Source organism: Mesitornis unicolor, unplaced genomic scaffold (genome assembly GCF_000695765.1).
Source record: "Mesitornis unicolor isolate BGI_N332 unplaced genomic scaffold, ASM69576v1 scaffold9917, whole genome shotgun sequence".
Lineage (NCBI taxonomy): Eukaryota > Metazoa > Chordata > Aves > Mesitornithiformes > Mesitornithidae > Mesitornis > Mesitornis unicolor.
Genome location: NW_010197084.1, coordinates 988 through 20,739, shown reverse-complemented (window position 1 = coordinate 20,739; position 19,752 = coordinate 988). Strand labels below are relative to the sequence as shown.

The window sequence follows — 19,752 nt, the reverse complement described above, 5'->3', positions numbered from 1 at the left end:
TGCTGAAATGGGAGGCAGGAAAATTCTGTATCTGAGTATTGTGACTCACTCCTACTGCAGAGTGGCCACAGTTCAGCTGAACATCATGTCCAATGTTCTAGTGCTTATAGAGTAGAAGACTATTTCTTAGGACAACCAGATTCATTTCTAATTGGAATACACTTCTGTAATTGGAATATAAGCCAATTCAACAGGGGGAAGGAGGGGGGGGGAATATTTGAGTGGTGGTGTTTCTATATTTCCCATATAAGATGTATAATTCTTACAAAGGGAAAAGCTGAGGTCAAGAAATGTTGTCTTGTTTTTAAATATTAATTTAGGTATTTCTGAAAAGCACAGAAGTAGTAATTTTCTGTTTGAAAAACAAGCTAGAGAAATCTAGTTCTAAGAGCAGCAGACATTTTAGAGGGACAAATACATAGAATATTTCACAAAAATCTCTGCAAGTCAGTAGTAGTGCAGTGTTGTAACAATGCCCTGTTGAATTTCTCTGAAGTACACTCAAGTACTCAAATATGTTGTAGTGGGTATAAGTACTGCAGAAACAGGATGCATCTCTGCTCAAAACTGCAGTGATAGTGATGTCCACCTGGGCTGGAACAACTGCCCCTGGGTACAGCAGAGGCTTTGACCCACACATGGCTCCAGAGGATAGGTGCTGCAGGAGGCTGAGTCTCTGATTTCTCTCCCTGGGGCTGGCAATAGCAGCCTCACTGGTGGGAGCTGTGCTCTGGTTGTAGTGAAAATTTACTGGGTGAAGGAGCTGCAAGAGAAGGTGAGCAGCCTGCATAGCAGCCAGGAGGAACTTGGCAGGGTTTTCTCAGAGAAGCTGTGGAGCTAAGGACCACCCAGGCCCTGTGCTGCAAAGGAGAGAATACCTTGAAACTACCCTCACAGGAGCAGTGTATAGAGACTACCACAGGAGGGAAAGCTGGAAACCTCTTGCTTCCAGCAATGCAAAAGGGCTCCTTTTCCACCTGCAGCTCTACCAGTGCTGAGAGCAGGACTGCTATTCAGAGGGACCCAGACAGGCTGGACTAATTGGTTCTTAAGTTAAATCCAAAAGCAAAGTCTTGCACCTGGGATGGAGTAACAACAGCACAGGCTGGGACCAGACTGGTCAGAAGGTAGCTTTGCAGAAAAGGACCCAGGTTCCTGGTAGATTACAAGCTGAACATAAATGCAGCACAGATGACAACTGCATAGTAGACTATTAACAAGAATGTAACCAGCAGCTTGGGGAAAAATTACTCTCTTTCTAGGTATTCAGCACTCGTGAGATTACAGCGAGAGTGCTGGGTTAAGTTTTGCACTTCTCAGTAAAAGAAACACTGATACACTGAATTTAGTCTAGCAGAGGGCTACCAAGCTGCCTTGGTGCTCAGAGAGGAGAAGCAGGGCCTTAGAGAACAGAAACAGAGAACTTGGTTTCTTCCAGATTAAAAAAGAAGCAAGCCAGGGAGGAGACTGTGATTGTTGTGATTTTTCCTGTCTTCAACTACATAATGGAAGAGCATAGCAGCAACAGGGCCAGACTCTTCTCAGAAGAACACCATGATAGGACAAGAAAGAACAGACAAGTTGCAACACAGGAGATAACAGTTCTAAGAAATACACTTTTTTTTTGGTCAAGTACTGGAACAGGTGCTGAGAGGGGTTGTGGAATCTCTGTCCTTGGGGACAGTCAAAACTTAACCGGACAGCCCTGAGCAGCCTGTTCCAACTGGACCTGCTTTGAGCAGCCGGTTGGACTAGATGATCTCTGAAAGTCTCTTCCAGCCTGCATGATTCTGCAATAGTGTTACTACACACAACACTTCCAAAAGAGTTAAAAAGGCAACACGGTAATGATTTACATCTTGTATCATTGCTTGTATAAGATATGCACCTGTTATTTTTATATGAAGCATTTTTCCCTTGTCTACTAGACTTCTCTAGATTTGAGGGTTTTAAAGACACTTGTTTCCCTGATGTGTTTTTTATTTAAAAAATGCATAAAAAATACCATTCTAAAACACAAACTGAACTTACACAATGCATTGTCCACAGAGAAGCAAACATGATTAGATCCTAAACGTAGTCTGTGAAACTCAGTCAAGAATTACTGGTTGGTCATCTCCACCTGCCTGAAGCTTAAGCTTCTTTGCTTTTACACGAGAACCGCAGTTAGGCCGTTTACGTTCCTGTGACTTCTTCACTGCTGAATCTTGGACAGTCTTTGAAATAGCCTCAGCATTTTCTCTGCTTCCTTTCACATTTGAAGATTGAGATGGTTTGTCCTGTAAGTTACAAACAATTCTATTAAAAAGCTAACATCGTTTTCCTTCTTTTTCAGTGTTCCTACACAAGAGAGAAGATAATGAGCTCTACTTTAAATCCTGTTGATTGCATTACTATAAAAATATATTAAGCACATACCAAACTATTAAAATAAGCCATAATGGAAAAGATATCTACATAGCAAGTCAGTACAGATATAAATACCTTGTAAACACTTTTCGTGCTCGTTATCCCTTGTATAGTGATGACATGTGCCTCATTGTTCAGCAGACTTGCTTTTGGTCCTGTCTTCAGGTAAGATATTGTAGCAAATGCTGTGAAGCTGAAGTCTTCCCTGCATAAAATAAATCAATTTTATATAAGAAAGATAGAGACAAAGACAGGCTAGACCATGCAGGGGAAAAAAAGGGACACATTAACCCTTCCGATGGATGTTTCAAATAGCAGCTTGATTTTGCTTTATCTAGTCAAGTGGATAGGCACTTAATTTAAAGTAAGTCTGGCCAACACTCAACATAGTTCAGTTTGTGGAACTTTACACACACACGTCAATCTGTTGGAGTACATGGAGAAAATGCAGAAAAAAGATGTAGTAAGTCATCTGCTCACCCTCTTAGAACATAAAAAGCTGTACAAAGAGATGCCAAAAAAATTAAGATTAAAATAAAAAGGATTATATATTTGATTTGTAAATATTTTTGGAATTTCTTAAAACTGTATGAAAAGACAAACCACATACCGCACAGACAGCCAGGTTCCAAGAGAAGCACTGCTGTTAGGTTCACTATACTTTCTTAAAATTTCTGAGTACCACTTTCCATATTAGCCAGCCTCTCCTGACTTAAGACTTCATCTGGGCAACCCCATTTGCTTTGCATAGCCATGGAATGTAAATGAGACTTTGTAAACCAGCAAACTTCTCCAAAATGAAGCCTGCTGCAGGTTAAAGATTAAACCCGAATACAGAAGACTTCAGGTTTTTAAAAACAGCAAGAAAAACAGCTTTTCAAATGTTTCTCCAACTTTTTCTTTTACCATTTTGAAGTAGAAATACAGTAATATTTTGAGGTTTTTTAAATACATTAAATGCATCTGAAATAAAGGCTAAAAATGAGACTACAGAATGTATCTATTAATATTACAAAGAATTAACACAAGAGTAAAGAAAAATTACTACTAGATGTTAAAAAAACCCATTAAGTATTAATCTTACATACTTCAGATACTGCTGCAGCAGTAAATGGGCAATAATTCTCTCCAGTTTCTCTCGAGGGTGCTTTGGTGGAGTAACTTCAGCCACCCTTAGTTTTGATACACCTTTCCCAGACCACGCATCGATTAATTTCAGTGGGGTGAGTTTCTCACTCATATTTTCGGCTTGCTCGAGTATCTTGATTAGATCCCTGCAATATCCTGTTATATCCATTTTTTCACATGCTACAAGTAAAAGTGAAATAATATTTAAATAGCAAGTTATTTATAGCTATTTAGATAGTATCCATATATACATTAGGTGTGTACAGAAACATATATATATATATATATATATGAACTTTTACATGTGTATCTATAAATGTGTAATGAACAAAGCTCTAAGTTTTAACAAATAAAGCCATACCTTTCCCTCTGTAAAATTAGGATATATTTGTACTCAAACTCACATCTATTAGAACTCCAATTCTGCAAACATTTTTACATGTATTTTAACATTAAAAACCACACAAATTATTTCAAAGAAGCATTTACAAAGCATAAAATTTGTAAGGTAGCTACTATGTTACTCTGTGGCTGGATTCCTTTTCCCTCACCTATAATATTTATTATGAAAAGAACAGAGAGCAAAGAGGAACTGAAGAATGTGAAAAAATTTCTTTGAAGACGTGCACAAAATGAGACAGACAAAAAAGTATTAATTGCATTGTACAAATTAGCTTCATCATGACGAATTATTCTGAGCACTAACACATCCATGTGGTACCTAATGATCATGCTGTTTCTGCATGATCAGATCATGGCATAGAATTACCCCAACTGCCTCCTCCAACACTAAGAATTAAGTACTGAAAAACTAGTACTACTGCTAGGTTTCCTCAGACCTTGCTTATATGTCAAAAAGGTCTTGGGAGTAAACCAGCAGCAAACAGGATATATTTCAACTATACTTCCCCACATGGCTTCTGGAAGGCTTGCATACAAGCAAGCTCCATACCCTTCTCAACCTCTGATCCCAGTGTAAATTTCAACTAAGCCCCAATTCTAACTGGAAGATAACAAGACATTGTTACTGGCATGATTTTGCAAAACAGTGTCATTATATAGATATAACTAACTGTAGAAAATAAAAAAAGAAAGAAAAAAAAAGGAGGTTTGTTTTGTTACTTTACCCACAAAAAATGTAAAGGGAAATAAAATCTAGTAATGAAAAGAGCTTTCAGTACAGAACTGTTCCTAAGTTTTTCAAGTGCTGATTGTTGCATTATCCAAATGCTTTGGAACAGCATGAGGAGATGGTATTTTCCACATATTACAAGAATTCACCTGTTACTCAAAAAAATTAAAGATGGTTTTGTGTGTCCAGGAAAGGTGCCCAAGACCAACTTTTTCTCAGCACTCTTTTCAGCGCTTTCTAGCTTTGCATGGGATTTCCTATATCTAAACCACCACTCTCACTCATAAGTACAGCGACAGATACTTTGTGCGTCTTCACAGGCTTATGGCTTTTTGGATGAGTACCAAAAATGGCAGCTAAAGCAGCCAGTGATCACACATGAAAGCTTAGTTTAAGCTAGCTAAACAACACTGCCCAGGATGTTTGTAGGCAAAGCAGCAAAAGAACTTGTGTTCTGCTGAAACCATCCTGCTTTACCATGCAGCAGGTCTTCTTGCAGCTCATCTCCCAAACTCCCTCTGCATCTGGCCCATATGCCTTCCTTTTTATGATCCCAACTTTTTTCCAAAGGTAGAGCACACACTAGACAGACATTGTGCTGATAGGGCTAACACAGAGCAAAATCCTGAATTACTGTGCTCAGTTGTTCTTCACGACTGTCATGCACAGTCCTGACACATGCAGGTCTTGTGAGCATGCAGCATTTAAATCCTCAGAGATTTTACCAGGCAAATTGTAAAAAAGACATGTGCAAACTACACCACCTCAGAGCCTAAGTGTCAACAGTTCAAAATAAAGCTTTCACACACACACAAAAAATCTGAAACAAAACCCGTCACATATCAGAATCTTTTTAAAACAGGTAAGCCAATCTCCCCCTTGCCCCAGCTTCACTTTTGGGAACAGGTGAATAGCTGAGCCTGAAAGATACCAAATTTTTTGGCCTCAGGCAAAAAGCCAAACCAGGAAGCATTCTGCTAAACACCCTGAATCTGGCAACACTAAGCCACCAAAAACTGATGTTCGTAACAAAGGTTGAACCTTGGAAACTAGCAGTACGACTTTACAGAAGTTGCTCACAGTTTGTCTAAACTAATTATTTCTTTAAGCCAACCTTCTCTGCCCTTAATTACAAAAATAATTTACTTACAGTTCTCTCTACAGCAGTTATCACACATTCTGTTGCAGTTTGCAGAATCCCATACTTCATCAAAATGATGGGCTATGAGGACCCGGCGACACCTGAAAGAACAGGGAGCAAAGAGGGACTACAGAACATGAATGTATGCACCTGTGTCATAAATCACGGAAGTGGCAGAAAGGTGGTCCCCTGGTTCATATCTCAAAACAAGCATGAAGAATTATCTCAGGTAAAAAAATCAGAAAGCAAACACTGCAACACAGTATTCCCTGTCAGTTACTCTAATAGCATCAACTAGGAACTTTCGGTAATACTAAACGCTGCTGTAGGAACAACTTGGTTAAAGTAGAAAAGTAAGTGTAATCTGCAATTCCAATAGAATGAAAAATCAGAAGAGTATGAACTAGTTCTAAGACTGAGGACAACAAAGGCTACACTTAACACATGAGTTATCCACAACATAGATACAAGTGTTTTCCATTAAGTATTCAATACAGCTCAGTGCAGCAGATGAAGCATTAAACATGTGTGGATTCCTGTATGACCATGAAACACTGGTACCTTAGTGTAAAAAACAAAGCACTGCAGTGTTTGCTCTGAATGGGATTTGAAATCCAAATACTGTTTGTTCACAGATATTTTATCTCAATATAACTGCTTCCAGAACCTTATCCTGAAGCTGGCAAGCAACACACCAACGTTCAGTTATGTGCAAGAGCAAAACCACAGACTCCAAACTCAAGACACTGTTACAATGGTAGCACTTCTATAGTGTGGTGGGTTTCTTTTTGGTTTATTGTGGGTGGTGGTTTTATGGGGCTTTTTGTACAGTGTTTTTTTGTTTATTTTTTGATTTGTTTTTTTTAATACTCTCTAAAACAACCAATAAAATTAAACTATTTAAAAACTAAGCAACCAAGGCACCATAGTAACTTACGTGTTCGTATTCTGGCAGTAAGACACCATATCATACAGCTTCTCTTGCCCTACATTTTCCATCACTACCATTGAGCTGATTCTGAATATATCTCCAAAACCATAATACAAAATGCAGTCAGCTTTTTGGTCATCTCTACCTGCAATGAATTAAAACAAACAAAAATATGGACTTTAAACTTGAGAAGACATTTACTTTAAGTATAGCATTTTCTGGTACAAATACCACTCCTATCTGCATGGGCTTCTGCAGTCCCTATGCATGACTGTAACAGAATATCAAGCATAACATATTAGTCAATAGAACATAATATGATACAGACCAGAAATAAAATAGATTTACAACAACTTTTAACTATAGAATCAAGCAAACTGAAAATACTACACAATGAAGATTTTGACTTTGTAACAACTAAAATAAAATATTAATGTAATACAAAATGTCAGTGAAATCACCATTTTCTCACCCTAACACCTCTTGGAAAATCCTAGCGAAGTACATCTTGAAGCCTAATTCTTACTTGACTAAAAGACACTGTGAGCTTAAAATACCTTATTAGGTATTAATAGTAATAAATAGAGAATTAAGTATGATTTAACAAAATATTGGATTTAAAAATCAACTGGTTCTTTTATAGCTGAACTCAGATCAACTCTTCCTTCCTGTTGCCCACTGCTCCCCTCTCCAATGATGTGCTGATGGGTGCCCTCCTGCTGTTTACAAGATCCAGAAAACAGAAAAGGTCTAAAACTCCTAAGCTTTTAAAAAGTTTAACATACAACAGAAAGGAACTACTTCACTTGGATGGGCAATCAAGGGGAAAAAGGAACGTTTCATAAGCTAAGTAAAACGTTCAGGCAAATGAGCAGTGGTACTTAATTAATCTCCCCTAAGAATAATCTCATTTAAATCAAGTTTTGATAAACACACAAAAGCTTGCTCTAATCACCTCAAGTTGATAAGAATTGTGAAACGACTATTTCAGCACCTATACAGTCCTTGTCTCTCTAGCGTAAGCAGATGCAGACTCCCATGAACTTTGATGATTGTTGAATTTCTTAAGCATTAAGGCCAATTTCTATCACACAGCCGTAATTAAAATCTCAACCAGTTGCCTCTCAGGGTCCTTAAAAAGCTTTCCTCCACACAGATTAAAATCTGTCTTCGAAAAAGTAATAATGAACAAGGTCAAAAAAACCCAAAGCAAAACACCACAAAACACTGGGGTTTTTTTAGCTGTAACAGCTATGTAGTGCTGCTATACATTGATCAGTCTTTGAAATTCTCTGCTCCAGATTCCCCATCCTACTTGTATTTCTGCATCCACTGAAATTCATACAGAGACAAGACATTATCTAGAGATAATGTGAGCAAATCATGCATCCCAGTTGCTATGCAAAGAAAGAAAGAAAAAAATCCTTTCTGTAATATATCTGATCAGACATTGTCCTGGTAAGCCAAGGATGTCACAAAAATCAAGTAATTAAAAAAATGTTCATTAAAGGGCTAAGTACTCATTCTTTGCTACATTGCAGCAGAGACGCATGAGATCGTGAATGCAGTTTATATTTGCTTTAAAGCCTCCTTACAGAGGCAGAGTGGCATTACACACTTTAGAACCTGTCTCAGAGACAAGACACTTTGCACAAATGACTGAAATCAAAATACAAGTTTATTGGTTTAATGGATGTAAATGTCTACATTGCAGAAGTCACTTCCTACAATACCTGCACGTCCACTCTCTTGGTAGTAGTTCTCCATGGATTTGCTCATAGAATGATGAATTACAAACCTCACATCTGGTTTATCAATTCCCATGCCAAAAGCTACAGTTGCGACTACAACCTGAAATGAGGTTTAGAAACCATCAGGTACCAAAACCACAATTCGTTTAAATGTAAGTCTACAAAAAGCATCTACTTTACCTGGATTTGATTTGCTGCCCATCCTTTATGAACTTTGGTCTTATATTTAGCATCCATGTTTGCATGGTAAGTCCCTGCCTTAATTCCCAGCTTCTGCAAACTCACAGTAACTTGCTCAGAATCCTTCTGAGAAAAGCAGTAAATGATTCCTGTACAACAGTGAACTACGTCTTAGTATAATGTCCTATAAAACCCAATTGATCCCCAATTCTTAAAAACAACTTTGAAAGTTTTATTAGCTTAAAACTAACTAACTAAATAAATAAACAGTAAACTATCTTTGTACCTACTCAGTCTGCAGTATTGGTAGCCATGAATGGAACTTCAATTATCAGCTTTGACTTTAGGCTAAAGAAAAAATAATCATGGAAGTATTCTAACATCGTGCAGGGTAGACAATGGTTGTTAATGCCTACGTAAGAGAGTGCTGCTCCCTGTGACATCTCACCTGAGGTTTCACATGAATCTGCTTTTTGTCATAAATCAGCCTGGGCTAGGTCAAGGATTACACACAAAGCCATGTTACTTCTGATCATCTTAGCACAGTTTGCACTCAGGGAGCTGCTCAGCACAGCCACAGAATTCCACAGCAGAGACAGGGATAGACTGCTGCTCTGGGAAACTGGGTTCTGTTGCCTTTGTAATACGGCTCTCCTCTTTATTTGCACTACATAATTTATTGACTACACAAAGTTCTACTTTCTACAGATCTGCTTTTATCACAAAAGCACAATTCATTCCACCACATACCCATTCAGGACATTGAATAATAAATGAATCTTATGATCAAATATGAGAAAGAAGCATTAAAGATAGTAAGTATCCAGATACACAGATACTAAATGACACATGAATGATTTAAGAACATATAACCTTTTCTGAGCCTTGTTTCTACAATCTGAAAAACTGCTACTATTCTTATCTATGTAAGCATTGTTTTATATACATCAACATTATATTTCAGTACTTCAAAAGAGATAAGTAAACTAAAGGCATTTAAACACTGAAGAATGAAAATAGTTATTCAAAGTACAGATCTTATTAAATTCCATTTCTTTTAATACAGAATATTTAATGTATGGTGAAAGCAGAATTTCTCTACACATTTCAGATCACTAGAAAACATCTCTGTAGCATTTAAGATTATAAAAAATAACAAGCTTTTCTTTACCTGAGAGTCCTTTGTATCTTCCATTAATGATCTTAACTATGTCCTCAATGAAATCTTCGTTATTTGAAGGCTTATGCCGAACCTCAAAAATACAATAGACACATGCCAGAGAGTGCGTCAAGAGGCAGTCTACCATATTCTACTTCTTCCAGTTGAATAAACACAACTATTCTGTCACTTAACCAAAGTTACTATATTCTCTTGGTGTACAGTCAGTTTACATCTCAAAAGTCCATAGAAGAAAAAACAAAATCACAAGTTTTTCCATAAAGACAAATAAAAGAAACTGTGCCCAGACTGAAAATACAGTACAACACAATAATTCACAACTTTCTGTAATCATGCGACACACTTTCCAGCAGGTTGTAGTAGTCTGAGCCTGCTACCTACCTCTCCCTTGTACACAGTCCTACATGCTAAGCCTTGCTCACAAAGACAGAGCAAACCATGTTCCTTTGCAGATGATGGCAAGCTCAGCAAGATGAAGTCATGAAAGAACGCCAACACTCAGTTGTAAAGTTATTTATTATTAAAACATATAATTGAAAATCTACTCGAAAATTAATCAGCTGTAACTTACAGAAAATAGCATGACTGCAATGCAGTCAAACGAACAGGTAATAAGACATACCTCATAGTAAAGATTGGGCCTGTTGAAAGATGCGGTGAAGGTAATGCACTTCTGAACATGCAAAATTTTCTGAGCATCCTTTAAAACATGATTTGTAGCAGTTGCTGTCAATCCAATCAAGGGTGTATTGGGAAACTGTCTTTTCAAGATACCAAGAGACTTGTAGTCTAAGCAAGAAAACAAAAAGGGGAAAAAAAATATGTCTCATACCACAGATTCAAAGTTAAGAAAGATATTAATGTAAACAGCATTCAATGGGGTAATACTGCAATAAATGTTATTACTGACCAATTTACTACCAAACTAATTTGTACATGCCAATGAAGTAATAAAAAGGTTGCACTTATCAAAACAGATGCTTTTTCTTCTAATTGAATTTGATAAAAGCAACCACAATTCAGAAGGCAAAATATATTGCAACAGAGTTCTTAAAAAGTTAGAAAAATATAAGTGGCATTGCATTCACCAACATTCAGGTAATTTTGCAGGTCTGTTTTTACAAACAGCTTTCAGTAAGCACAGCTTTGCTAATAACGAGCAATGTGGAATTTTAATACATAGATCACACTGTGCTAAGGAAAGATTTTAAGGACTCAGTGCTGACAGTCGCTTGCTGCCTTAGAACAGAAATACAGCCAGAGGTCCATATGCAAATCCTATGTTGCCTGTCTAACTGGTATGGCTCTTTGTTCAGGCATCACTTTTTAACAAAACTGCAAAGGTTGACTTTCCAGTTACTGTTGCTTCAAAATAGGTTTTCTTTCAAAGGCAAGGAAATAGTAACCAGTAAGTAACAGCATTCTACAACTAACAAGATAGGAAACAAACTGAAGCACACTTTCTTTTCCTGCAAGTCAGGGGCACCTGTTTCAACTTGCTTTAGAAGCTATTAAAATATCTCATGAATTTACAGCATGCTCTACCTTTATCACCCAGAGTGTTAAGGAGTGGTGTACAGAATGACACTTTTTCATGTAGTGGTAGATTAAAGATGACTGTATCGTCCATATTAAAGATAGTAGACAAAAACTTTCATTTTATTAAGCTCCAATTAAACTGATTTAGGAGTTCTTCAGAATACTGACAGCAAAATCTACATTGAAATTACCCTTATTTGCATGAACTTAGCTCCTGGGGAAGGATATAGTAATTTGTGATTTAAATGTAAAGTTCTTGAGCTAACACAGGTACTTGCCATACACTAAATGTTTACTTCACATACAAAGAAAGCACATGGCTTTACTACAGGCCTAACTCCTTCTTTATTGATGTCTGAATAACACTGCAAACTGGATTTCTAACAAACATACCAGGCCTGAAGTCATGGCCCCATTGACTACAGCAATGGACCTCATCTACAGCAATGCGAGCAAGACAGCCTGCTTGATAAGCTTTCTCTAGCTTTGACATGAACATTTTGCTCTTTGCAATCTTCTCCGGGGTCACATAAATGAGCTTCAGTTGCGAATTTCTGTTTAGCATTTCAGTATGAACCCACTTCACATGTTCCTGTTGAAAACAAAAGGAGAAATCAGAGGCGAACGAACTAGGACAGCACACTGAAGTTGCTTAGTGCTAAGATTCTTAAGAGGTTATTAAAAACCGTAAGGGACAATTAACAAAAGCAGATAAACTGTTACATAGCATTTACCAGTACTATTAGTCTTGCAGAAGTTCATTATATATAAAATGTTAATTTTAATACTTGCTAAATCCATTACAGAACTTTGAAGCAGCAAACTATTGAACGTTTTCCTTTGCTTCATTACGTTGTTTCAGTAAGCCACTAACCTATCAAATTCAATTTCATATGCAAGCTAAGGACCATGACCTCCCAGTTGTCAGGAAAAGATATTATTTAACTGCAAAAAGCAGTTGACTAATAACAGACTGGGAAATAAACGGCTTCTTGGTCTCTGAATCAAAGAGCTTTCCATCCTAAAGTTAGATAATTATGTGTGAAACCCTGCTCTGCTAAACATGTTACTAGTGGACAGAAAAACACCTACTTCAATATTCTCTTTAGTCTAGAAACTGAGTAAAAATCTACAACACAATCAGACAAAGGTACTTCACATCATGTAAATAGTCCCATGAAATCTATTTATTCCATGAAAGGTGTTGGCTTACATACATTCTTATCACTAAAAAAAAGAGTGCAAGATACTTTTTCATGTGATCCATATCACTGCATGTAGCTGGCAAGATACTGTTGATAGGATGGTATTAGTTGATAAAACTGCCGTTCATTCAGAATTCATAAATAACACAGACAGAGGCAAGATGCCAGCACACATACTACAAAAACTATGAAGACTTAGCAGTTAAACATACCTTACTGCTTGAGGCATTTAATAAAGTTGCAGAAATACCAAGCTGTTCCAAAACCATGAGCTGATCTTCCATAAGTGATATCAAAGGACATATCACGAGTGTGAAACCTGCAACAATCAATCATTGTGCAAACTGAACAGTTCATATGTCACAAGTATCTTCTCTAACACTTTTTACTACTGCATCAGCCCCATTCTGAAGGAACTGCCAAATGTGAGCTTAAGCTTTATACACAGTAGCAGACTCCCCTTCTAGGTAGCTGATAAGCAAATACTAGGTCACAAAGATGCTTCTTATCAACTGCCTGCGACACACACCCTCTCGTAGAATCTAGACCACAAACAACTGAGCTGCAACAGAGTATAACAACTAAATATGAACTAAATAAAAAGTTGGATTCACATCTGTGTCATGAGGTGCTAATTTACCACACAACTAAGCAATGCTAGGTGTTGGTAAATTTGGTCTTTGTTAGTAAGTAAACTTCCATGCAATTGGATGGGTTATTTAAAAAAAAATCCTTAAAAACTAAAACTGAATACTTATTTTTTAAAATTAATATGTGAAGTCTCTACCAAACAATCTGAAGCTAAAACTTTAGAGTGGAGCAGATAAGTAACAGATACCCATACTTTAATAATTTACAGTCTGTATACTGAATTAAAAGGGAAAGAAAGAACAGTGACAATTTTTTTAAAAGTTATTTCAGTGTTTAATAATATAATATATTGAAAGGAACCTAGATAAATTATTTAAATCTAAATCACATCTAAAAGGCACATCTATTTTAAAGCTGCTATTGCATCTTCAGAGAAAACGAAGTAAAAAAGCAAAGCAAATATTTCTGGTAAATCTTTCTCCCATATCTTTGCTCTTTATTTCCCCATACTGTGACATTAGACACCAGTATAGTGTTCATTCTCCAAATAACTATAAAAGGAAGAAAATGTAATCAATTGTTTATGTATGACCTTTTCTTCCATTACATACCATCAGAAATGACAGCTGGTAACTGATAGCAAAGGCTCTTTCCACCACCTGTAGGCATGACAAGAAATATATCCTTTCCTGCCATTGCAGCATTTACTGTTTCAAGTTGCAAGGACCTAAACTTTTGGAGTTTAAACTTGCTCTGCAGTGCAGTTTTTATCTTCTCATACCATGGAAAATCTGTTAAGGAAAAAAAAACCCAAACACATTTCATAGCCAACTTTGTTAAAATATAAGAACGAAGGGCAATTTACATATACAATAACTAAATCTGGAAGCAATACAATTTTAGATCTGGGAAAGTGTTCAAAGATTCAATAACGGCACACAAAAAGCTACACACAACCTGAGTCTGTATAAACTAATTTCTAAGGTGGACCTTTGAAAACCCTATGAAATGCAAACACAATTCGCCTCCAGACTAAAGGCTCTCATTGCACATAAATGTGACATAATGCTAAAAACTCACAGGCAGATGAAGAGCTTCAAAGTGCTAATGATCAAGTTAACCAATTAGACCAAAATTAAATGGAAATGAGAAGCCCATACTGAATATAAATAAAACCAGACACTGAACCCTACAACACACTCACTACTAAGTGGCACAAAGGTTTCCCTCATACAAATGCTGTGATTACAAATAGTATAATGAAGGCAGGGCTACCATTTTTCCATATATTCCAGAGATAATAAGCATTTATTTAAAAAGGGGGGAGGGAAGGTTTAATCTTCCCCAAAATAATCACCCCAACATGCTCATAATAGTTCTTCAATAAAAAGCTAAAGACTGTATCATTTAAAGACAGAATACTGTAGAAACTTAAATTTCAGATGTATCAGGAAACACATTAATTATAAAGTATCAGTATTCTTACATATGCAGAACACACTTCTCAAACACAGACCAATATGGATTATACTACAAGATTAATTTCATTTTTAAAAAAGCAAAAAAAGAGAATACATACAATATATACCTCCTCACATGGTATAGATACAGTACAGATACAGTCCTCAGGAACCTGAGGACTAGAGGAAAGCCAATGTCACTCCAGTCTTCAAAACAGGCAAGAAGGAGGACCAGAGTAACTACAGTCAGCCTCATCTCCATCCCTGGAAAGGTGACAGAACAGCTTGTTCTTGATGCCATCTCAAAGCATGTCAAGGAAACAAGAATGATCAGAAGTGGTCAACATGGATTCACTAAGGGGAACTCATGCTTGACCAATCTGATAGCCTTCCACGATGGCATAGCTGAATGGACTGATGAGGGGAAGGCAGTGGATGTGGTCTACCTTGACTGCAGCAAGACTTTAGACACTGTCTCCCATGACATCCTCACAGCCAAACTTAAACAGTGTGAATTGGAGGATTGGATAGTGAAGTGGATTGGGAACTGGCTGAAGGGCAGAACTCAGAGTTGTGCTCAGCGGGGCAGAGGCTGGTTGGAGGCCCATGTCTAGTGTTGTTCCTCAGGGGTCAGTACTAGGTCCAGTTCTGTTCAATATATTCCTCAATGACCTGCACAATGGGACAGAGCGTACTCTCAGCAAATTTGCTGAGGATACAAAGCTGGGAGGAGTGGCCGACACTCCAGAAGGCTGTGCTGTCATTCAGTGTGACCTGGACAGGCTGGAGAGTTGGGCAGGGAGAAACTTAATGAAATTCAACAAGGGCAAGTGTAGAGTACTGCATCTGGGGAAGAACAACCCCATGTATCAGTACAGGATGAGGGCTGAACTGCTGGAGAGCAGCTTAGGGGAAAAGGACCTGGGAGTCCTGGTGGACATCAGGCTGACAATGAGCCAGCAATGTGCCCTTGCAATCAAGAAGGCCAATGGCATCCTGGGGTGCATTAAGAAGAGTGTGGCCAGTAGGTCAAGGGAGGTTATCCTTCTGTTCTACTCTGCCCTGGTGAAGCCACATCTGGAATACTGTGTCCAGTTCTGGGCCCTCCAGTTCAAGAAGAACAAGGAACTACTGGAGAGAGTCCAGTGTAGAGGGACTCTACAGGAATCATCACTAAGATGATGCCTGGAACATCTCCCGTATGAGGGAAGGCAGAGGGAGTTGGGTCTGTTTAGCCTGAAGACTGATTGAGGGGATCTCATTAATGCTTATAAACATCTAAAGGGTGGGTGTCAGGAGGATGGGACCAGACCCTTCTTGGTTATGTTCAGTGACAGGAAAAGGGGCAATGGTCACAAACCAGAACACAGGATGTTCAACTTAAACATAATGAAAAACTTCCTTTACTGTAAGGGTGACAGAGCACTGGAACAGGCTGCCCAGAGAGGTTGCGGAGTCTCCTTCTCTGGGGACATTCACGTGTTCCTGTGTGATCTTCTCTAGGTGATCCTGCTCTAGCATGGAGGGTAGACTAGATGACCTTCCAACCCCTACCATCCTGTGATTCTGAGATACAGGCAGAAACTAACAATGCATTTCCAAATTGAAGTAAAATAGGAGGAGAACAAAGAATAGTAAAAATACCTGAATTGAATTTCACTAGGCATAACATGGTCAAGACACATCAGCTATTGAGGACTTCAGTTAATGTTTAACTTAAAAGACAGCACTCTTAAAAGACCAGCAGCCCTGACACCACTATGGGGCTCTTGCCACTTGGACTCCTCTACCATACTAATGTATTCTGCATTTCTTTTGGCAGTCAGCATCCATCTAATTTGCATAATTTGGAAAGATGGTGAGGCTACATGGCAGACACAAGCAATGTCCTAACCACTCAAGCAAGAAGAAACACAAACACATCAAGAAGTAACTGTGAGAGTGCAAGATTGCTATTATCAAATCCTGAAAAGACCCAGAGTAATTATTTTTAGAATATAGACAGTGAATGTAAATACTGCTATATATCCAGATTTACTCTGGGATTCTTAAATCAAATAAAGTTGTGACTTTGCAACAAGAAAAGAATAAAATCAGTTAAAACACGCCATTCTTGAGATAATTCTGCCCAGAAGAATTCAGATTAGTGTTTAGGATTGTCCATGGAGTTAAGCACAAACATTACTCAATGTAATTAAGATGGCAGGTCACCCAGCTGAACAAAATTAAATAGGCCATTGTTATCCAAATAACACTCTGTATGAACACATTTTTGCCCTACTGAATTAGTTTACTTCTATGTTAGAATATTTGAATTTGCCTATGCAAACCTTTTTTGTTCCACGCCTTGGCTGAATTTTCGGTGTCTTTACTTCCACCTGCCTCCAAGTCTCCCGCGGACTGCTTTATCAGATTCTTCACCCTCATCTTCTTTTGAATGAGTTCCTGCTGTTTATCCACAAGCTCCTGAATCTGCATCTCCACTGCTTGCAGCTCATTTTCAATGGAAACCAGTACCTCCTCTAGCACTGAAGGGAAGAGCAAGGTGAACGCAGAACAGACTACAGCAACATGCTAATCCCAGTTTTAAAGGATACTGTATTTCATTTGTTGATTGTCAACAAACAAAATTAAACACAAACCAAAAGCATCTAGAGAAAGACAGCCTGACAGGCCCACTGATAAGATCATAGCGGCTAATATTATATATGCCATCTAAGAATACTTAGCAAGACTTAACAACGTATTTCTTACGTTAGTAGGTCATATATACACAGGTACACTGTAAGCTGTCAACTTTGATGCAGTGTATGAGAAATATGCAACGCTATCATTGCCTGTGTTGATTAACAGAGAAAATAAAAATCACAACCCAGTTTCTCAAAAGCAGCGCCTCTCCAGGAAAACACTTGAAACGATTTTTTTTTTCTGCAGATGCATGTTAAGTAGTGAAAAGTATACTGCATCTGTCCTGATATTAGAGGTGCTCTGTTACAATGAAGATGCATACTCCAGCCAACTCCAAGGTGAGCATAGCATTAGAACATTTTTAATAGAAATCATTTACATGTGAGAAGCAAAATTGATCTCAGCAAGTAAAGGTCTTCTGAAGGTGGAAATTAGTACATTAGCAAAAAGCTGTATTTCATGCACCCAGATCTCCCTTCCACACAGAACCAGCAGAGGATCTGCTGAATGTGAAGGTTTGAACAGAGAGGACAAAAGCTTTTGCAAACACAAATCATTCTTCAGAGCTGAAAAAGCCGAGGCAAATACTCCCTAAAAGCTCGAATTACATAGACGAATCTTCTGTGGGAATTTGCCTCTTTACATCCTTACATGCACCTGTGCAAGTTACAAACAAACTGTGTTCTGTGCACCTGTGTTCTACAATCAAATCTTATTAAAAGAATAATTAACACATACCATAAGCATGCCAAGCGTGTATCAATATTTCAGAGCCAGGTCAGAAAAGCACAAGAAGAAATGTCTTCCTTCCCACCCCCTACTTCCCACAAAATAAAAGATTTTGGTCCAAGCACAGCAGATATGAAAATCTGCTTATGGAAGCAAAAATGTACGATATGGAAAAAGATATCTTCATTACACATGGCACAAAATGAGGACATAGGTCTTCCTAAATGCCCACTGTTAACCAGCAGGAAAGAGTTGAAAGTATTTACAATTATTAAGTATAGTTCCAAAATATTGAATACCAAGTATTTTCCTTGACAAATCTGCTTTTATTTAATCTAAGAAACAAGAAGTTATCCAGTAAAAGAACTTTTTCTTCAGATCTGAACTATAACCCACAAACTCTTTTCTGCATACATTAAATTAATACAAATAACAATCAATAACATCAGTTGACTGTGTCTGTTAGCTAAAAGATAGCAAAATAAACATATTGAATACTAATTTTGGATTACCTGCAACAGCTGTCATCTTTGGAGACTAGCAAATGTTATCCTTAGGAGACCTTATTTAACCAAGCAACTGTCACTAAGGATAAAATAAATAAATGAGAAATTATTTCATGAGTAATACTTCTAAACTTAAACAAATTTACTGCAAGAGATTCTTCATTAATATAGGAGGTGCTAAGAGAACAGTTTTAAGTACTGGTTCATTGAATCTGCCTATATAAACATACCCAACTAGATGACAACACGAACTTCCCCATCTGCAAGAGGGACAGCTACTAACTCACAAACAATTCCTAAGGCTACAGCTTGACAGCCTTCTAAATGAAACAAAGTGAATTTTGATCAACTCATGGGTTTTCTACAAGAGGCAATGGTCTAATATAGACCAGTCATTCACCTACCTTTGGCCTATTTTTTTTAAATCTCTTCAAAGACTTTTACAGAAAAGTCTGAACAAATTATATTATGTCCCTTAGAAAAGTAGCCACCATAACACCTAAAGGATCTTCTAGGAGGAAGTAGAAAGGTAGTTTGGTTCAGAGAAGGGGGACTGGTTTTGACTAGATCACCAGGGAGATGAACTTAGAATTCAACTTATTGTCTAATTTTTTGAACAACATTCTTTGTTGTATTATATGCTAACAATATAAAACTCAAGACACTTGATATTCTCTCACCCTTGTTGAATTCTGAACTAATTATTATACACATGGGAGCCAAATCTGAAGGAAGGTGAAAGGGGAAAAAATCATCAAACCCTTACTATAAGCTGATTTTACCATAACAAATATTTTACTGTGTTCCTATATACATGCGGAAAAAAGATATTAAAAAGCCTGTGTGAATAAAACACTGACTTTGCCAGAAGAGTTTATAATTAAAAATACATTTAAGGCCCACACTTCAGAAAGCAGTTGATTGTTGTACAAGATAACTCAGCAGTGTCCAGGTCACCCACATAATTTGCATAACACAGTTCTGTCTTTATAACACCTGCCACTTGCACAAAATTATTTGGAAACGTTAATTTCCCTGAAGTACACAGCAACTAGAGTCATCCAGAAAAATCAGTAGCTATGCCACAGACACACTGTAAATGCAGTATGCTACTTCTACTTCCCCCATATACACAATCTTCACAAATACCACTACGCTGATAGCTCAGAAACATAAGCCATG

The 19,752-nt window shown here is 37.6% G+C and overlaps 1 protein-coding gene across 1 annotated transcript; it reads right to left on the bottom strand.

Annotated features, from left to right (window-relative positions):
- Positions 1-1,853: 1,853 nt before the first annotated feature.
- Positions 1,854-18,592, bottom strand: RECQL (RecQ helicase-like). Its single transcript, XM_010188682.1, has 14 exons — positions 18,577-18,592; positions 16,978-17,175; positions 13,799-13,978; positions 12,809-12,915; positions 11,785-11,983; positions 10,475-10,641; positions 9,844-9,925; positions 8,673-8,821; positions 8,475-8,592; positions 6,748-6,886; positions 5,820-5,911; positions 3,498-3,717; positions 2,485-2,614; positions 1,854-2,279 (listed from the first exon to the last, which is right to left on the bottom strand). Exons 1-14 carry the CDS (start codon positions 18,590-18,592, stop codon positions 2,091-2,093), a joined length of 1,986 nt encoding a protein of 661 aa, XP_010186984.1. The 3' UTR covers positions 1,854-2,090.
- Between the last annotated feature and the right edge of the window lie 1,160 nt (positions 18,593-19,752).

Bases quoted from the DNA above. Each gene is read 5' to 3' on its own strand.
- RECQL (XM_010188682.1), bottom strand. The intron at 8,822-9,843 runs GTAAAGAAAAGC...ACTGTTGTACAG, and splicing joins AAGATACAAAGGACTCTCAG to GAATCATTTACTGCTTTTCT. The intron at 6,887-8,474 runs GTATTGTAGGAA...AATTCATTGCAG, and splicing joins CCAAGAGAGTGGACGTGCAG to GTAGAGATGACCAAAAAGCT.